General features: G+C 39.7%; 1 protein-coding gene across 6 annotated transcripts in view; it reads left to right on the top strand.

Annotated features, from left to right (window-relative positions):
* The window catches only part of LOC126272649 (low-density lipoprotein receptor-related protein 3-like), an 82,114-nt gene that overhangs the window by 22,707 nt on the left and 40,965 nt on the right, over nt 1–18,442 (top strand). For 3 of the 6 annotated variants that reach the window (XM_049975648.1, XM_049975645.1, XM_049975647.1), the window contains exon 4: nt 45–207. In XM_049975648.1, coding sequence (XP_049831605.1) covers nt 45–207 — 163 coding nt within the window. The remainder of the gene's footprint in view (nt 1–44; nt 208–18,442) is intronic. The other 3 variants (XM_049975651.1, XM_049975650.1, XM_049975649.1) reach the window with 1 other exon arrangement.

Raw genomic sequence — 18,442 nt, 5'->3', positions numbered from 1 at the left:
GGATTTTATTTGTAGTTTAAATCTTTAATGGTTTAATCTTTCAGCAGAAGCAACTTACTATGAACAACAAAGTGATGTGTGTGGACACACTCACTATAGTGCTCCACAAGGAAGAATATCAAGTCCACATTATCCATTTCCATATCCAAATTACACCAGTTGTACATGGGTAATAACAACTTCAGCCCAGCATCCTCTTAATATAAGGTACCAGTTTTCAATTGCTTCATTATGATTAATCGTATATGTTGCAGTGTAGTGCATGATACACATGGCCCAGTTACATCAATATGATCACCGCCTATGTTTGACGTCAATGTGCAGTAACTATTTATGGCAGCACTAACAATGGAGGGTACATAAAGCTTGTCCGAGGGACGCGGTAAACTGTGCTGTCATTGTCGTAATGTGGCAACAGGATGATTTATCTGATGTCCAAAGAGCGATATCCATTGGTGTTTGGGCTGTGGCTGAATCATATCTGAAATGGCTAAGTTTTTAAATTGTCAAAATGACACTGTCAAAAACTGTTGCCAGGGCAACTGTAGTACACCACAGGCTGTAGATGACTGGGGAGAATGACAGCTGCGGAGATGTGGGCAGGTAAATAGACGTGCAACTGTTAAGCAACTGACTGTCAAGATGAACCAAGGGGCTACCAGCAGTGTCTCTTCAACGACCATTCAGAAACATTGCTGCTACTGAACCTCTGCAGCAGCCACCAGATTCGTGGTGGTGTTTGTTGGCAGCAAAGGCAGTAATTTGCATGCCAGTACTGCAGCTGGATATCCACAGAGTGGTGACAGCTGGCCAGTTCCGGTGAATCGTGTTTTATGCTTCTTCAAACAGATGGCTGTTGTTGTGTACAGCATTAAATGTATGAAAGGAAATGCTCTGCAACAATTGTTGTAAGGGTCCAAGCTGTAGGAAGGAATGTTATGGTCTGGGGAATGATTTCTTGGCATTCCCTGGGTGACTCATCATTCTGGAAGGCACAATGGCTCAACACAGGTATGCTTTTCACCTTGGGGACTATTCTCACCCTTACATGGAGTTTGTTTTTCCTTGGCATTATGGCTTCTAAAAGCAGGATAGTGCAATGTGTGGAACAGCTTGTAGTGTATGTCTGTGATTTGAAGAACACCAACAAACATCCTTCCACCTTTGGAAGCACTCATGCAGGAAAAAGACACTTGCCTGATTCTGATACTAAAAGTGCCAACTAAATCGCCATGGTATCTGCTGTCACTTATTAACTACCTGATGGTTCTGGCTTACATATTACTAGGAAGGTCTAGGACCGGGCTTTTCGCTTATCTGAAATTTGCTGTCCTGTTGTGATTTGAAAAGCAGTCTCTCTATCAGAATTACCCAAAAATTTGTGCCTTGAGGTAGCAATTGTGGATCATTGTAATGTGCTGGAAATGCAGTGTTTATGGTCAAAGTATTAATAGTACCACCCTGTGTAATGGCATACTTGATATTTGGCGATAAGATAGAAAGATACGATACTCCCAGCCAAACAGCCAAGTTCAGTCACTCAAAAGTTAGTCAGTAGGTGTGTTTCCAGCTAATAATAAAACATTTTCTATTAAAATGTTCTGTGAAGATGAAAGTTCCTAGCAGATTAAAACTGTGTGCTAGACCGAGACTCAAACTTGGGACCTTTGCCTTTCGTGGGCAAGTGCTCTACCATGTGAGCTACCCAAGCATGTCTCGCGCCCCATCCTCACAGCTTTACTTGTACGTCGGTCAACCAAACGGTCGCTTAACCAAACTGTTGCCCACTTGTGTGTACCGTCGTCGTGTCGTCTTCCCCCCCCCCTCCCACCACCACCACCACCACAACCACCACACTCAACACCAGTTCCCAGTTGCTGACAATTGTAAACAACTGGAGTCTGTTACAATCATTTGTCAACTTTTCTGTGTAAAGTGCAGTATAAAATGCCTAAAGATAAACTTGTTGTCCTTTTTATGAGAGTTAAGTACAAGATTAATAAAAGGTTAGAGGAATCTGAAACCAAATTATGTAATGATTACAAGTTTGGTAAGTCAGTAACTACAGATTTAAGAAAAGAAAAGATCAGTAGCACAGGCTTTATATCTAAGCTTTATTCTATTAATGGATCAGTAACTCTATAAACTATGAAGCCCACCACGGACATGGATCAAGATAATGCTTTTTTAAGTGGTTTTGCACTAAAATATCACAAGGAGAGCCTATTTCTCATCCCAGTGTATATGAAAAAGTAATTCAGTTTCATTAAAGTCTTAAGTACAGGCAAACCATTTGTGAGGTTCAAATGCAAGGAGGGAAACTTTCTGTTAATTCTTCAGCAGCTGATTCTTTCAAAATAAAGCTAAGAAATGTATTGAGGGAGGGGGATTATGCTCTCAAAAACTGGGCTCAATTGGAACATTTTTACAAAAAAATCTCTAACTTCACATCTTGAATTAGCGCCAGCTGGTCCTAAAATAAGCAAGAATCATATTACTGATTTAGCTTGTGCTAAAGGTACTGATAGCCACAAATTGTGTACACTCGTCATTCGGAAAAGGAAGAAACTATGTTGTTTCAAACACATTTATATATTTATGATGCCTATTGTTTATATCTCTCAAAAGAGCACCTGGATGGTTAGTACAATTTTCATGGAATGGTTTATAGGAATTTTTGTACCTTCCATAAAAGTTCGTCAGTTAAAAAATGGAGAGGATGAGAAAACATTACTGCTCCTTGACAACACACTAACTCATCCATTGTGTGATATCTTAAATGAAACGAGTGAATTCATAAAAGTGATGTTTCTTCCACCTAATGTGACTTTGATCCACGGGCTGTAATAAAGTATTATTAAGACTTTCCAACAGTATAAAAGAAAACAATTGTTACGTAAATTATTGTCAGAAAGAGAAGAGAAGAGGAGGGAGAAGGAAGTTGTTCAGGAATCATGAAAATATTGATTTCAATGATATATCTTTTGTGATTGTTGCAGCAAGTGATAGTCTAAAGGGACATAATCTGGAAAAAGTGTGGAATAAAATTTAGGTATGGTGGAAAAGTCAGAGTGTCTAATTGAAAATGATGTAAGATTGAAATCTGTGAAATGTACGATATGCTGAAAGAACTCAATTCCCATAAATGTAATGAAGAAGACATTCAAGACTGGATGAGTGTCAACGATGCAGAGCCAGGGCAGCAAGTCATGCAGGGGAGCAAAATTGTGTATGTAGTCACTGGTAAAGCTTAAGCCACCAGCATCTTCTCAACTAGTGGTCCAGAAAATGATAATGGAAAATATGCTCGGTGCTTCTGAAGCGTTTACATGTTTATAAACTGCCATGCAATGGTTTGAAGCTCTAAGATGAAAGCGACCAGTATCAGATATCTACTCTGAAAATTCTGTATGTATGTACTGTATATGCAAGATGCATATTTATTACATATTTTTGTATACTACACTGTACTGCATACGTTCCCACTGTACTTGCCTTTGTAATAATAAAATAAATTCATGTCATTATAAATATACCTAATTTAAATGGTATATAAAAGTATATAGTTCGATTATACGAATAAACTGCTTTTCTGAACACCCATGCCCCCCATTAGTTCGCATGGTCAGGCTCAGGCCCACTTTCAGAACAACAAAAAGTTAACTTACTCCTTCCTGTAAATACATACCATGTGACACAACAAATAGGAACTACTGCAATTCAGAACCGAGAACCCTAACACTTACCACCATCATCATCATCATCATCATCATCATCATCATCATCATCCTCGTAAATAATATCAGCAGCAACATCTGACAATGGAAAATCCAGGATGGAATAATGATAGTATTATGAAAAAGGATGGGTTATTACTCACCATATAGCGGAGATACATGTGACCACTGTCTCTAGCTGTCTTGGTGCGTGTGAGTTGTGCACTCGCGCTTGCATCTAATTCACAAGAAGGTCTTCTTGGCTGAAAGCTTATTGTGTTTCACAATCTTTTTGTTGTGCCTTTCTGTGACTCAGCATTTGCACTATATGGTGAGTATCAATCTGTTCTTTTCATAATATTCTCATCAGCAATATCATTATTATAATTCTCATAATTCTTCAGTACAATAGACATTCACTTCAGCATATATCATCATCATTGGCGTCGTCATAAATCATGTCATCAGCTCCACAGTATTAAAAAAATCTGAACACAGTATATAGCTGTCAAATTTTCATTGCTCATGTGGTCTAATAAGCTACATTTTTTCTCTAATCAATGTACTCTACATCTGCATCTATACTCTGAAAACCACCCAGATTCACTTGGCAAACGATATGTCTCATTGGTACAGTTTGTAGGGTTTCTTCCTATTCCATTCACGTATGAGAGTGCGGGAAGAATCATTGTTTGAATGCCTCTGAGTGTGCAGTAATTATTGTAATCTTATCCTCACAATACCTATTAATATATGTCTGCAAGGTCATTAATGTACAACATGAACAGCAAGGATCCCAGTACACTTCCCTGGGCACACCAGAAGTTTTTTCTACATCTGACTATGACTCTCCATCCAAGACAAGACAACATGCTGTGTCTCCCTACCAAAAAAGTCCTCAGTCCAGTCACAAATTTCACTTTATACCCTCATACGATCATACTTTTGACCATAAGTGCTCCTGCAATACTGAGTCAAATGCTTTTCAGAAATCTAGAAACATTGAATTTTCCTGATTGCCTTGATCCAAAGCTTTCAGTATGTCATGTGAGAAAAGGGTGAGTTGGTTTTCACATGATCATTGTCTTAAAAATCCATGCTGGTTGATATTGAGGAGGTCATTCTGTTCAAGAAATCTCATTATGTCTGAGCTCAGAATATGTTCCAAGATCCTACAACAAATCAGTGTCAAGAATATTGAATGATAGTTTTATGGATCACTTCTCCTACCCTTCTTGTAGACAGATGTGACCTGTGCCTTTTTCCAAAAAATGTGCATGGTTTTTTATTCAGGGGATCTATAGTGAGAAGAGGGCCTAACTCAGCCACAAATTCAGTATCAAATCTGACTGGTATTCCATCGGGGCCTGGAGCTTTGTTCAGTTTTAATGATTTCAGCTGTTTCTCAATGCTATTGACACTAATACTTATTTCATTCATCATCTCAGTGTTACAAGGATTAAATTGCAGCAATTGTCCTGGGTTTTCCTTTGTAAAGGAACATTTTAAAACAGAGTTCAACTTTTGTTTTGCTACCCTCAATTTCAGTTGCTATCTCATCTGTTAAGGACTGGACACTAACTTTGGTGCCTTTACATATGACCAGAATTTCTTTGGGTTCTGTGAAAAGTCACTTGACAACATTCTACTACGGTAGTCATGAAAGGTATCATGCATTGCTCTCTTGACAGCCAAATGCATATCATTCAGCATCTCTCTATCTTTAGCCCTATGCTTTGTTTCACACCTACTATGCAGTAATCTCTGTTTCTTTAGAAGTTTGTTTACAGTGACTGTATACCATGGAGGTTCACCTCCCATTATGAATTGTTCTACAGGGTACATATCTATCCAGTGCATGGTCAACTGTTCTTTCAAACTTGAGTCAGAGTCCCTCTACATGCCCCTGCCCAGTGCTGAAAGTTTCAAATTCTTCATTGACATTTGAAACTATTGATTTTTTAATCTGGTTTATTGAAGATATGTATCTTTCTGCTTGTTTTAGTTGCCATTTGTACTTTGGTAATCATTGTTGCCACAACTGCACAATAGTCACTGATACCATTTTCAATGTGCACATCCTCAAAGAGTTCGGATCTATTTGTTGCCATTAGATCCAATATATTTCCATCAAGAGTGGGGTTCCTAACTATCTGTTCTATGTAGCTTTCACTGAAGGCATCCAGTGAAGTTTCACAGTCTGTCTTATCATGCCCACCACTAACAAAACAGTAATTTTCCCAATTAATTGTTGGTCAATTAAAATCTCCATTGCTGATTACAGTATTATTGGGGAACTTACATACATGTGAACTCGTGTTTTCTCTAAAGTTCTAAAGTTTTTGATTACATCAGGAGATGAGCCAGGTGGAAGATAGAAGAACCCAGTTATCATTTTAAACTTAACCCTGATATTGAGTCTTGCCCAAACAGTCTCACATGCGTCTTTGGCTACTATCGCAGTGTATTATAATTTCTTTTCTGCTGCAACAAATACTCCACCTCCATTTCCCATTTGCCTATCCTTTTGATATACACTTATATTTCCCCCAAAAATCTCACTGCTGTCAATTTTAGGTTTCAACCAGCTTTTTGTATATGGTATTACGAACGCTTCACTACTTTTAATAAGCACTTCAAACTCTGGCACTTTCTTGCGAATGCTTCAGCAGTTTACCATTAGGAATTTAATATTCTCACCTGTGGGAGGCGTTTCTTTCAATCTTACACTGACACTTCTGGGCTTCCTACTGCTGTTGATATCTGGATTGGATGGAGAGGTACCTAATCTAAGAAACCCTTGTGTGCATCCGACACACAGTCCTACCTGAGTAAAAGCCTCTGATCTGTAGCACACACCTGACCTATTTAGGGTGACACTACAGTTCTCAACCCTATGGTGGAAGTCAAGGAAGTCACAGCCTAGCTTTTCATAGAACCTTCTAATTCTCTGGTTCACTCCTTCCACTCAAATCAGAACCATAGCGCCACAAACAGTAGTGGGGCTAATGCTGCAAATTTGTGAGCTTCGCTGCAACTCCGCACACAAGGCTGGCCATCTCAACCTTCTCCGACAGTTGCTGGAATCCCAAGAGTGACCTCAGAGCCCATTTCAAAGTGTAATTGGGATAGTAGAAAAACTTGTCCAAACACGTGAAATTCCAGCTAAAAGTTTTCCTTTGCAACAGTATTCTTAGCAATGCTTCTGTTTTATCACATTCATCATATTTAACTCTGACTAAAATCTTACAATACGACAATAATAAACCATTATGTTTGACTTCGTACCTTCTATCCCCCAAAGTGAAAACACCCACATTATTTTAAACAGAGCATAGCCTTTCCCATGTATAGCAAAACTCATTAATAAAGTGTAATAATTTCGAAAATACAGTGAATATTCAAACATACATGTTTCTGTTTCTTTGACCCAAGAGAGAACATAAATATGGTACTTCATAAAAGCTTATTTTATGCGGCAGTATCTTCAGTCAGTGATGCAAATTCAATTTTCAAAGCAACATAAATTTTCCCGGAGTAAAAATTCCTATGGATAATAGTATATTGAAGGAGACAGAATAGAAATACAAAACACAGTCAGTTCCTTACTTTCAGATGTACTTTAAAATTAAAAACAGTAAATTATAACTTCCATTTCAGAAAATATAAGAAAATCTTTCACTGTTCAGCAATATATGTAAATAAATTCTTCATGTTAATGAGAAATTGTTTTCAACAAACTTTACCATTTGTACACTTAACTACATAACAGGAAGAGGATAGATTGAGAGAAGAAGATAGCTTGGAAAGTTCACTGAAAAGGGGAAGAATGATGTAGCACCAAAGAATGAAAAACAAAAAAAACAATGCTGCATAGCTCTGGGTCCTGTGATCCCAATAACATATATCATGAACCCTGAGGGTTCATTTACATCATCCTTGTCTTCTGCATCACCTGTTTTTACTAAAGACACGAATCTGTTTCCATATGCTACTTTTTATATTTCTTTGAACAGAATTTTAACAAAACACTGACAGAAAAATCATTTTCCTTTTGACACAATTCTTTGCAATTTCATCTGCAAACATACTACCCTCAACTATGGCCGCATACATGTTTCCTACGTTTGAAGTTCCCAACATTTTCAAACACTTACCAAAATAATAATTTCCAAAAACCACTAAAATTAAACACAAATTTGTCATTACAATATAGAATCAACATCATGAAAGTTTCGTTATTTTCCCCACAGATGCTTTTAATATACAAATCTGCCAACTCCTGTTGAAGTACACTTTCTTGGCTTCTGTTTCATAAAGCGACCTTCATTTTGCGACCTTGAACTGCATGTAAGTCTACATTACGGTGAAGCTTATCAACAACCGCAGTCAGGCAGACAGTCTGGTGCAGAGACTTAGCTTTGATTTTTTTACAGGTCCATCTTCTTATTGAGATTCTCATTTTCTACTTTGTTTCTGCAGCATTTGTGCAAGGTTGAGTCAAATGAGAACTGTAAATATTTTTTTTAAATATGATTTCTTGTGCAGAAGTGGCACAAAGCTGTATAACTTTCCATCATAATCTTTCCCATGCTCAATGCAAGTCCTCGAGTGCTTACAAAGTGCATAAATTCCTTTAGAAAAAAAAAATCTTTTGGTAGTCCGTGCAACCGCTCATGCACCACATGGCGTACCTCTTCATCAGAAAGGAACTTCTTTCCTCCCATTGCGTCTTTGAGTGGTCCAAACACATGGAAATCACTTGGTGCAAGGTCTGGTGAGTATGGTGGATGAGAAAGACACTCAAAATGCAGGTCTGTGATTTTTGCAACTGTTGTACGGGCACTGTGGGGCCTTGCATTGTCATGTTGCAAAAGGACACCTGCTGACAGCAATCCACGTGGCTTTGATTTGTTTGCAGGCCACAGATGATTTTTTACGAGATCTGTGTATGATGGACTGGTGACAATGGTCCCTCTAGGCATGTAATGCTCCAAAATGAAGTCTTTTTTTGTCCCAAAAGAGAGTCTGCATAACCTTCCATGCTGATAGTTCTGTTCGAAACTTCTTTGCTTTTGGTGATGAGGAATGCCTCCATTGCTTGCTCGCTCTCTTTGTTTTGTTGGTGGAAGTGGATCCAGGTTTCATTCCCAGTAACCTTCTCATTCAAAGTGCCAAAGAAGTTCTTCAGAAGCATCAACACGTCATTCTCTCATTTCAGGAGTCAGCTGCTGAGGCACCCATCTGGCAGACACTTCGTGAAACTGGAGCACATCATCCACAATGTGGTATGCTGAACCACGACTAATCTGTAAACATGTTGCAATTTCATTCAGTGTCACTCGGCAGTTTACCTTCACTATGGCTTCAACTGCTGCAATGTTCTGTGGAGCCACAACTCATTGTGCCTGACCTGAACGAGGAACATCTTCGACTGAAGTCGCACCATTTGCGAACTTCCTACTCCATTCGTAGACTTTCTGCTGTGACAAACATGCATCACCATACTGAACCTTCATTCATAGATGAATTTCAATAGGTTTCACACCTTCACTACACAAAAACCGAATAACAGAACGCTGTTCTTCCCTGGTGCAAGTCACAAGTGGGGCGGCCATCTTTATAACGGTACTGCGATGGTATGTGTGCATCTGCACTATGCTATCACGTACAGGCCATTCTACATGCTATTTTAGTGCGCTTACCAACTTACAGGATAACGGCGCGAAATTTCGATTTCATATTACAAATTTAAGGTTTTTATTTGACTCACCCTCGTATTATAGTGCCATTTCCTCTGCAGGCAGCTCCTCACTTCTCTGCCTGTTAAGTTACTGTCCAATCACTAGTCATCAAACCGTATTAATCCAAAGTCAGACTCAGATCATGAACTTATGATTAATAACATGTAGTCCAATGGAACAGTGGCCTTATAAGGGAATACCTGATATTTGATGATAAGAGTTGGGTTGGACAAAGTTGTTGCATAGGTTAATTCAGCAGCAGAATAGAACCGTGATAGTGTTAGGGAGGATATTTCTCATTCCATGGCACGGTGAAAGATATTCAAAACCCTGGCGGGGAATGTGGTTCAGTTGCTCTAGTCCTGGATGGTACTGAGTCACCAGACGGGGTCAAAGATCACTGATCATCTCAGATGCAGTCACAATTGGTTCTTAGTGCCCAGATATGACAGTGGCCATGTGGGTGAATTGTGCTTATGTCAATGTGTGAGACTTTTGTTTTATATATGTCTAATGAAGGGCGTAGTCGGATGACTGAATGATCTCTTAACAGTCTTTTTCATTGCGCCCATTTGCGACTCGCATTTTCAAGAAGTTAGAAATATTGATCCCTCTTTCGCGTTGAGTGATGGGCAGGCACACAATCTAGGCTGAAAACTTTACTAGCTTTCAGATGACTCCTTTATTGAGATAGAGTACACAAAAACCTGTAAAGCTGTGTTTGCCACCTGAGTGCACTGTGTCATGAGAGCCATTCTGCAGCTTGATTGGGCTGTGGCGTTATGTTGAGAGGAGTGAGTGAGGAGAGAAAAGGAGGAGGGAAAGGGGGGGGGGGTGATCATTGGGAAATGGTGGCTGATGGTTGGGAGGGAGACAGAAGTTGCTCAGGATGGGAATGTGACATGGGCACTGGCACGTGCAAATTCATGCAGCACATGGTGACGATGTCATGGAGGAGTGAATTAGGCTGGTGTGTGAGAACACAAAAGGGAGGAGATACTGTGGAGAATGCAGTGTGGGCACAAGATTAGTGAAGTCAGTGTTCTGGGGCATGCTGCATCTAGGTGTAGGGCTAGAGAAAATTGAGGGCAGGAGAATTATGGAACTGAAATAGGACATATCTCCACTGCAGAGCAGCTGATGTCGGGGGAGGGGGAAGGACCTGAATGGCACAAATTGTAAAATAGATATTGAAGTTGAGCATGTTGTGCTGGCAACTTAGCCTTTTGCCGGAAAGTGCTCTACTGACTGAGCTATCCAAGCATGAGTCACAATCACTGCTTTACTACTGCCAGTACCTCATCACCTACCTTCCAGACTTTACAGAAATGCTTTGATAACTCAGTCAGTAGAGCCCTCATCGATGAAAGTTAAAGGCTTCAAGTTCAAGTCCTTATCCAGCATACAATTTTAATCTGCCAGAAAATTTCAACGAGAAACAACTGATTAGGTTAAGGAATAGTTCCTACCTGAGAAGGCATCAGCCTATTACGCAAGATTATTCACATCACTGCAGGTGTGACATCCACTGGTGGCCATACTATATGGGAGTAACGTTTTGGCCTGGAATTGTTGATAGCTGTCACTTGCAGGATAATAAGTTCTAAATTTGTTGTTGATTTGATTTTCACGTTGAAGTCTGTGGTGTAACCACCAGTGTACCAGACTACTATGGTCAATAAACAATTACTTTAACTGTATGTTATTAGCTTCTTGTATATCTGCAGGTTTGCCTCATTTGAGGAAGAGTAATATAAAGTAAGGAAGATTCTTTTCTATGATCACTTTCAGAAATCATCGTGAATTTCAATTACCGATTCTCCTCGTTGCCTAGGTTTTCCCTGTGCTTGAAATAAAAATATATTTTTTCATAAATTTACATCGTTTAGGTGTTAGAAGGCCAAACATATACTTCTGACTTTTAGCAATTCTCAAAATTAAAGAACTTCCTCATCTACACCAAACTAGTTGATTGAAATTCCATTATAAATACAACTGAAATTATGTTTCTTATTTACAAAGGAGATAGTATCATTCAGTGAATAGTGATTACAGTAGAACCCCTCTAATTCGTCACCTTCGGGACCAGGACAGTGGTCGGAACGAGAAAAAGGTCGGATTATCCGAAAAATCTAATATTTATTGCAAAAATATAAAAGACATTTAGTACAAAAAATTGAATGATTTAAGACCTAAAAGATGTCTACAGTAATATAAAAACATGTTTTTTACACAGTGTTAAACAATATATTAACTAAAAAATGCCTACACACACTATAATATGTATTGGTTTTAAAAGGAAAAACGACAAACAAATTACAGTACTGTACTGTACTTAATAATGTATAAACAATATCTACTGTAAACTAAAAATGTTTATAGCACTGTATATAAAAAAGAAATTTTTACAAAGAAATAAACTACTGTATGTAGAAACTAAGACATGATTATACTGTATGCATTGTTTTTACAGTAAAAACGAAAACAAATTACTTGGAAAAAATGTCAGTGATACATTTTTGTTTAGCAGATGTTATTCTATATTTAGCTGCAGTGTCCCTCCAACTTTTTTATCCACAAAACTTCCATTGGAGTTGAAGATGGGTTCTGCTTGATGTATTGAAGGGCGATGTCAAAAGCGTTTTTTGCATTGTTGTGTGAAATCCGGGTTAGGGTTCGTCTTCGCCGTCTGAGTCCTCATTCACTGTTTCCTGGCTAACAGCGGCAACATTCTGGTCGTCATTGAGCTCTTCAAAGGTGTCACAGTCTTTGTCACATTTGTTAAGCCACTCTTCAACTTCATTGGCAGGGACGTTCAGCTCCAGAGTTTGCAAATCTTTAACGATTTGTAGTGCGTCGTTGTTTTTCTCATCTTCAGTGTGCTCAGTTTCAGTCAATGCTTACGCCACGATTTCCACAGTGTGTCAGGTTTCAGTTCATCCCATGCTGCAGCAATTGTGTAGATAGCATTTTTGATGTTGAGGTATTTCATTGCCTCAAATAAGTTGTGACCTCCTTCAGATTTTTCCAAGATTGAGCTGATATACTTTCTGCGATATTGCGTTTTTAACCATTCGATTACGCACTGATCCATTGGTTGGATGAGTGAGGTCACATTAAGAGGCAGAAAGAGAACTTTTATGTCCCCTTCCACCAAATCTTCCTCAGGTGGGTGTGATGGTGCGTTATCCAACAGTAGTGGAGCACCAACAGGCAGATTTTTTTGCTTCAATCTTTTTGACCGATGGCACAAACTCGTCAAAAAACGAGGATATAAAAAGGTTGCACTCCATCCAAGCAGATTTTTGATTGCAGTAATAAACCGGCAAGGTATTTTTTAATGCCCTAGGTTTCTTAGGTTTGCCAATGGCATACTGTAGAGAACATGGAATAAAGCAAACGACGACGTTTTTTAATCCCAACAAAGGATAAAACTCCACTATAACGCACAGTATAACAATATGCATAGCGATACACACTGCAACAATGGCCCGACAGGCGTCCAGTCAGTGACAAGTCGGCGAGCCTCACGAGCCTGAGCTTGGTTGGACTGACCGGAGTGACAGACCATCCAAGGTCGGATTAGAGGCGTTCTACTGTATTCTGTACTTTAACTTTCGCATCAATAATATGTAGAGGTCGGCCATGTAATGTTTTACACATACTATAAAAGTGAACTTCATTTGAAAGGGCCCAAGAGGAGACTGACTACATTTTTAAAGATATAAATGAAAACTAATTATCATTCATATCATTATATCATCATACACAGTCTAGTCTCACTAACGTGACACTGCCTACATTTGACATCAGTGTGCAATAACCACTCACAGACAGCAGGTGGCAGCAATAGCAGTGGAGGGTATGTAAAGCATGTCGGGAGGGGGGGGGGGGATGCAGAAAACAATGCAGTCACTGTTGTAATGCGGAAACAGAGCGATTTATCTGACACCCAAAAAAGGGCACAATCACTGGCTTTTGGGCCTAGGGTAGAGGCATTTCCAAAATGGCTAAGTTCGTAAACTGTTCATGGGCCACTGGGTTAAAGTATACTACGCTTGCCAAAATGGTGTTATCCATCGCCGGACCCAGGGCAACTGTTGTGCTTGACGGGCCATAGACGACAGAGGTGAACAAGGGCTGCGGAGATGCATACGGGTGAGTAGATGCGCAACTGTTGAGCAGCTGACCATGCACATGAACCAAGAGGCTACCAACAGTGTCTCCTCGTTGACTGTTCAGTGAACATTGCTGCATATGGGCTTCCATAGCAAGTACCTGGTTCATGAATGCTTACTAACAACTGTTTGTCGGCGACAGAGGTGGAATTTGCACAGCAGTACCACAACTGGACGTCCACTGAATGATTTTTTCAGATGAATAATGTTTATGCTCCATCAGACAGGTGGCAATTGGTGTTGGTGTGTATGACACGACATGAAATGTCTGAAAGCAAATACCCCGCAACAAGTGTTGGAAGGGTCCAGGCTGGAGCAGGAAGTATTATGGTTTGGGGGAATGGTTTCCCCCCCCCCCCCCCCCTCTCGCTATTCCCCGGATGATTTCATCATTCTGGAAGGTGCAGTGGATCAGCAAAAGTATGCACCTAACCTTGGGGCCCATGTCCACCCCTACCTGCAGTTTGTTTTTCCTCGGCACGATGGCATCTACCAGCAGAACAGTGCAGTGTGTCACAGCTCACAGTGTACGTGCGTTGTTTGAAGAGCACCTGGATGAGTTTACCATGCTCCCCTGGCCACCAAACTCCCTAGATTTAAACCTAATTCAGAATATGTTGGATTGCCTCGATTGGACTGTTGGCGCCATGGATCCTCAACCCAGGAATGTGGTGCAGCTGACCATGGCACTGGAGTCAGTGTGGCTGGACATCCCTGTCGGTACCTTCCAGAACCTCATTGACTGTCTTCCTGAGTCTCGCAGCGGTCCACACTGCGAAAGGTGGTTATTCAGTCTTTGACAGGTGGTCATATTGATGTGACTACACAGTGTAATTACTGTAGGATTTGTGGAATTGTGTCAGGCTTCTTGTTATGGTGGGCAGTTCTGGACCACCTGTGTGTTGTATCCAGCGATGTGATAAACTCGTGCTGCACAAAATATTGCCTTCAGTGCATGTGAGATCTGTATATCACATAAAACAGAACACTTTGTAGATCATATTAAACAAAAATATTACTATAACCAAACACTGTGTAGACAGAAAAGTGGTAACTATAAGCTGAAGATTCCAGTTCATGAAATGATGGTGTTGTACATATTGTGGGAGTATGAATTCCTTTATTTTTCATTGTAGTTACCCATACAGATATAATACTGTCTATTACTACCCACGATTGTGTTGTAACTATCATCAGCAGGACAATAGATGAGCAAGAAGGAATCTCATCCGTTACACAGCGTGTAACTATGAAGTTGCAAACTTCAAGAAAGTAAATATTCAGGGAGGTTCCACCAACGACCACTATGCATAAGTAATGTAGAAGAAAATCTTTTACTTTGAAAGAACTTATTGATTGTGACAGATGTGTATTAGTTTCTGAAATTATTGGCTGGAGTAAGCTATAAAAGTGCACAGAACAGTTTCACTTAAAACACAGCAAACTGCAGCTTCTTCAGTTGCTTTGACATCCACCTCAGATTTAAATAATCCTTCTTCTTTTAATTGTATTTGGAACAGTAATTACCTAGGAAATAAACTAAATACTTCATAGTTGTTTGTCTTTCATATTTTTATTACTCAGGCAGAAATTTTGTTTTGCAGAATCATTCAGTATTTAAAAATTTCATAGTGCCGAGTGCTTTAATAATTTAGATGCCACCAGTAAATTTTTGTTAAAACATTGATGTACACAGATTTAAAACACTAAGTCTTCTGATTATAGAAATGTTTTATTTAACCTAATATGCAATAATTTGAAAGTTATTTTAATTTAAAGATTGCACTGTATGTATAAAATTTAATAATGAATACTGCTTGAATTCCTCTCAAAAAAAGAGGGCCTGATTAATTAAAACTTAAAAATGCATATAAATTACTGTGAGGTGTAAGGAAGTGCATGTTTATTTCATTACTAACTAAAGTTTCTTTAGTATAAAGTGTTTGAAATACAACTATTTTATTATTTTTGTGGGGATAGACTATATGTAGGACTACAACCAGTAAATAAATCAGTATTATATGTTATTGCTAGTAATAGCAAGTAATGTTAAATATTTGATTGGTATTGAACACTTTGAACTATGAATAACTTTAGACATCCAGTTTAAGGCCTGATAAAAGCCTTTGTGACATATCCAGCCAGACGTCTGCATAAGAACTACTGGTAGCAAATTAATATATATGCAAGGATGTTTCAGAATGCTAGATTTTGGACAACAATCCAGCAGTGTAATTATAGGTACCTGGACTACTCCTTTGTCATATCCAAATATTTACCACATGTCAGGATTGCTGTAAACTTCATTAGAAATCTTAGACACCAGCTGTCAAAAGGTAACAAAGGTCCCACAATGTCCAGGTGGACATGCATGAACTGTTCTGTACTTGGTGGGTATTCTCCCACTGGCTTGTGGACGTGCCAGCTGACATCCAATTCCTGGCGTCCCTTCGGCTACTTATGACAATCCTTTTTAATGCTTGGCCTCGCTAACTGGTCCGTCAGAAGTTTCACCCATATGTTAGCACTTGGTTGGGCCCATGGGTGCTGTTGAAAATCATCTTTCACAGTTTCTCAAGAACTAAAGGTCTAGGCGTATCTTGTGACATCTTGCACCAAGTGCTAATCCTCGCTCCTGCCAACTACAATTGCTTAAGTTGCAGTCCTGCAGTAATGTCCTGCCGATACTCCTGTAACTGAGTGACCGTGGTTTGTGCCATTGAGAACAGTTCATGATCGATTGTCCTAGAGATGGCTTCCACCCTTGATCAGAAATCAGTGACACTGTTCTCAGCTCCCTTAATATGATGCAAATTCAATCAGGAACTGGCCAATGAATTCTGATTGTCAGAATTTTTATTCTTTTAATTGGATTTTGAACAATAATTACCAAGGAAATCAACAAAATACTTCATTGCAGAACAATTGTCCTTACACTTGCTGAACGCAAAATGATGGGTTTGTGGTCGGTATATGTCATGAACAACCTGTCATCTTTGTATGGACAGAAATATTTCACTGCTATGTACATTCCAGCAGATCCCTTTTGTATGTACTCCATTTTATCTGTGTCGTGAACTAGCATGGAAAAAAAAGCAAAGGTTGCCAGTGCTTTTCCACTTAAAGGTGAAGGGCTGCTCACCTTTTCCAATTCGCGTTCACTTGGTCAAAAAGCTTATATATTTGTGGTATCCACTGCAGTGCCTATTTGCCACTTGCATTCTTTCCTACTAGTTCTGCTGTCAGCAGCACCTGCACCTCTGCCTTTACTGGCAGATGTTGTTTATAGAAGTTTACTGGTCCTACAAACTTTGTGTTAGTTGTAATCAGTTGGTCGAGGTATGTCATCGATGATAGTTGTTTTATCCTTCAGGGGATCTATCCAAGCTGCTGACACTGTGCAGCCCAGGAATGTCACCTCCTGTTGTTGGAACATGCACTCCACCAGTGTTGCTGGAAGATGCATTTCACCTAACTAACTACCATTCCATATTTGTTGATGCCCTTTAAAATGGCTCTGAGGTGCTTTTTGTGCAACTCCTCCAATGTTGCAAATGCCAGTGTATCATTCAAATACACGAAACAACACCCATTAAGCATATCATAAATGAACCACTACCACATCTGAACCCCATTCTTAAAGCCAAATAGTATTTGCACATACTGAAGGATGTTGTTACTGCTGTCTTCAGTATATCCTCATCTGGTATCTGATGGTATGCCTTCTTGCAGTCAGTTACACTAAATATTGCCGATCCAGCCAGAATATTGGTAGTAGTCTGGAATATTGGTTGTGGTCTGGCAGCATAAGGTATTTAACACCCAGTAGTTGCCACAGGGCCTCAAGTTGCCTTCTTTCTTTTTTACCGTGTGCAGTGGCAAGCCTTTGCTGCTATGGAACAATGTGGGACTAATGTCTGTGACTGCTGTGAGGCTTATTGAGCCTAAGTCATCCTGATATGGTGCTCTCTGTTGTGTGACACCTTCGGCATGTGCAGCATGTTGCTGCTGCTTTCACAGGTTGCCACTAAACTGTGCTTGTAGCTCATGGTCTGATTTGTTTTTCGTCCTAGCATACCTTTGACGACTTCTTCATCTTTCCTAATTTGTGCAGTGCCGTTATGTACATCTCTTCACATCCAACATAGGAAATCGGCACCCAGTATGGTCTCTGCAACCTCCAGCAGTACAAAGGTCCATCAGTAACTCTGCCAGAGCCCTAAATCTACCTCCATATCACGCTTTCTGTATGGCACTATTGGTCACTTATTTACTACCATGAGAAGCATTTGCGAGGTGATGACTGAAGCTTTACCATCTGCCAGCGTCCTACTGTGTGATCTTGAATCGGTGAGGTGATAGCATCTCCACTTCACGTTTTTGACGTATAACCTATGTGACAGTGTAGGTAAGCTTGACAAGTTATTCACACTATGCCAATTTCCTCGCTGTGCTCACCTCTGTGCTGTAGGTGCTCCTGTTAGTTATCACTGCCTGCCATGTTTACTGCCCAGCACTGTTACTGTTTGGGTGCAGGCATGATTTCGTGCATCTTGTTGGTCTGTCCCCAAACTGCTGGTGCTGCCAACAAATCTGTCCCTATTGGATATATCCAGCAGCTCTGTTGTTGTTATTTGTTTCTCACCTAGGTAAGTTGTTCTTGTTTTGCAATAACATTGACATTTGCGTCTTTTGCGCGTCAGATATCTCTTTAGTGTAGCTGTTCAGTAATATCCACATGCTGCCTCTTTCGTATTGCTGAAGTCTCTTGCTGTGCGGAACCAGCTGCAACTATCATCACATT

Source organism: Schistocerca gregaria, chromosome 5 (assembly GCF_023897955.1).
Source record: "Schistocerca gregaria isolate iqSchGreg1 chromosome 5, iqSchGreg1.2, whole genome shotgun sequence".
Taxonomy (NCBI): Eukaryota; Metazoa; Arthropoda; class Insecta; order Orthoptera; family Acrididae; genus Schistocerca; species Schistocerca gregaria.
Note: the sequence above shows the minus strand (reverse complement) of the source record. Positions and strands in the feature narration are given on the sequence as shown.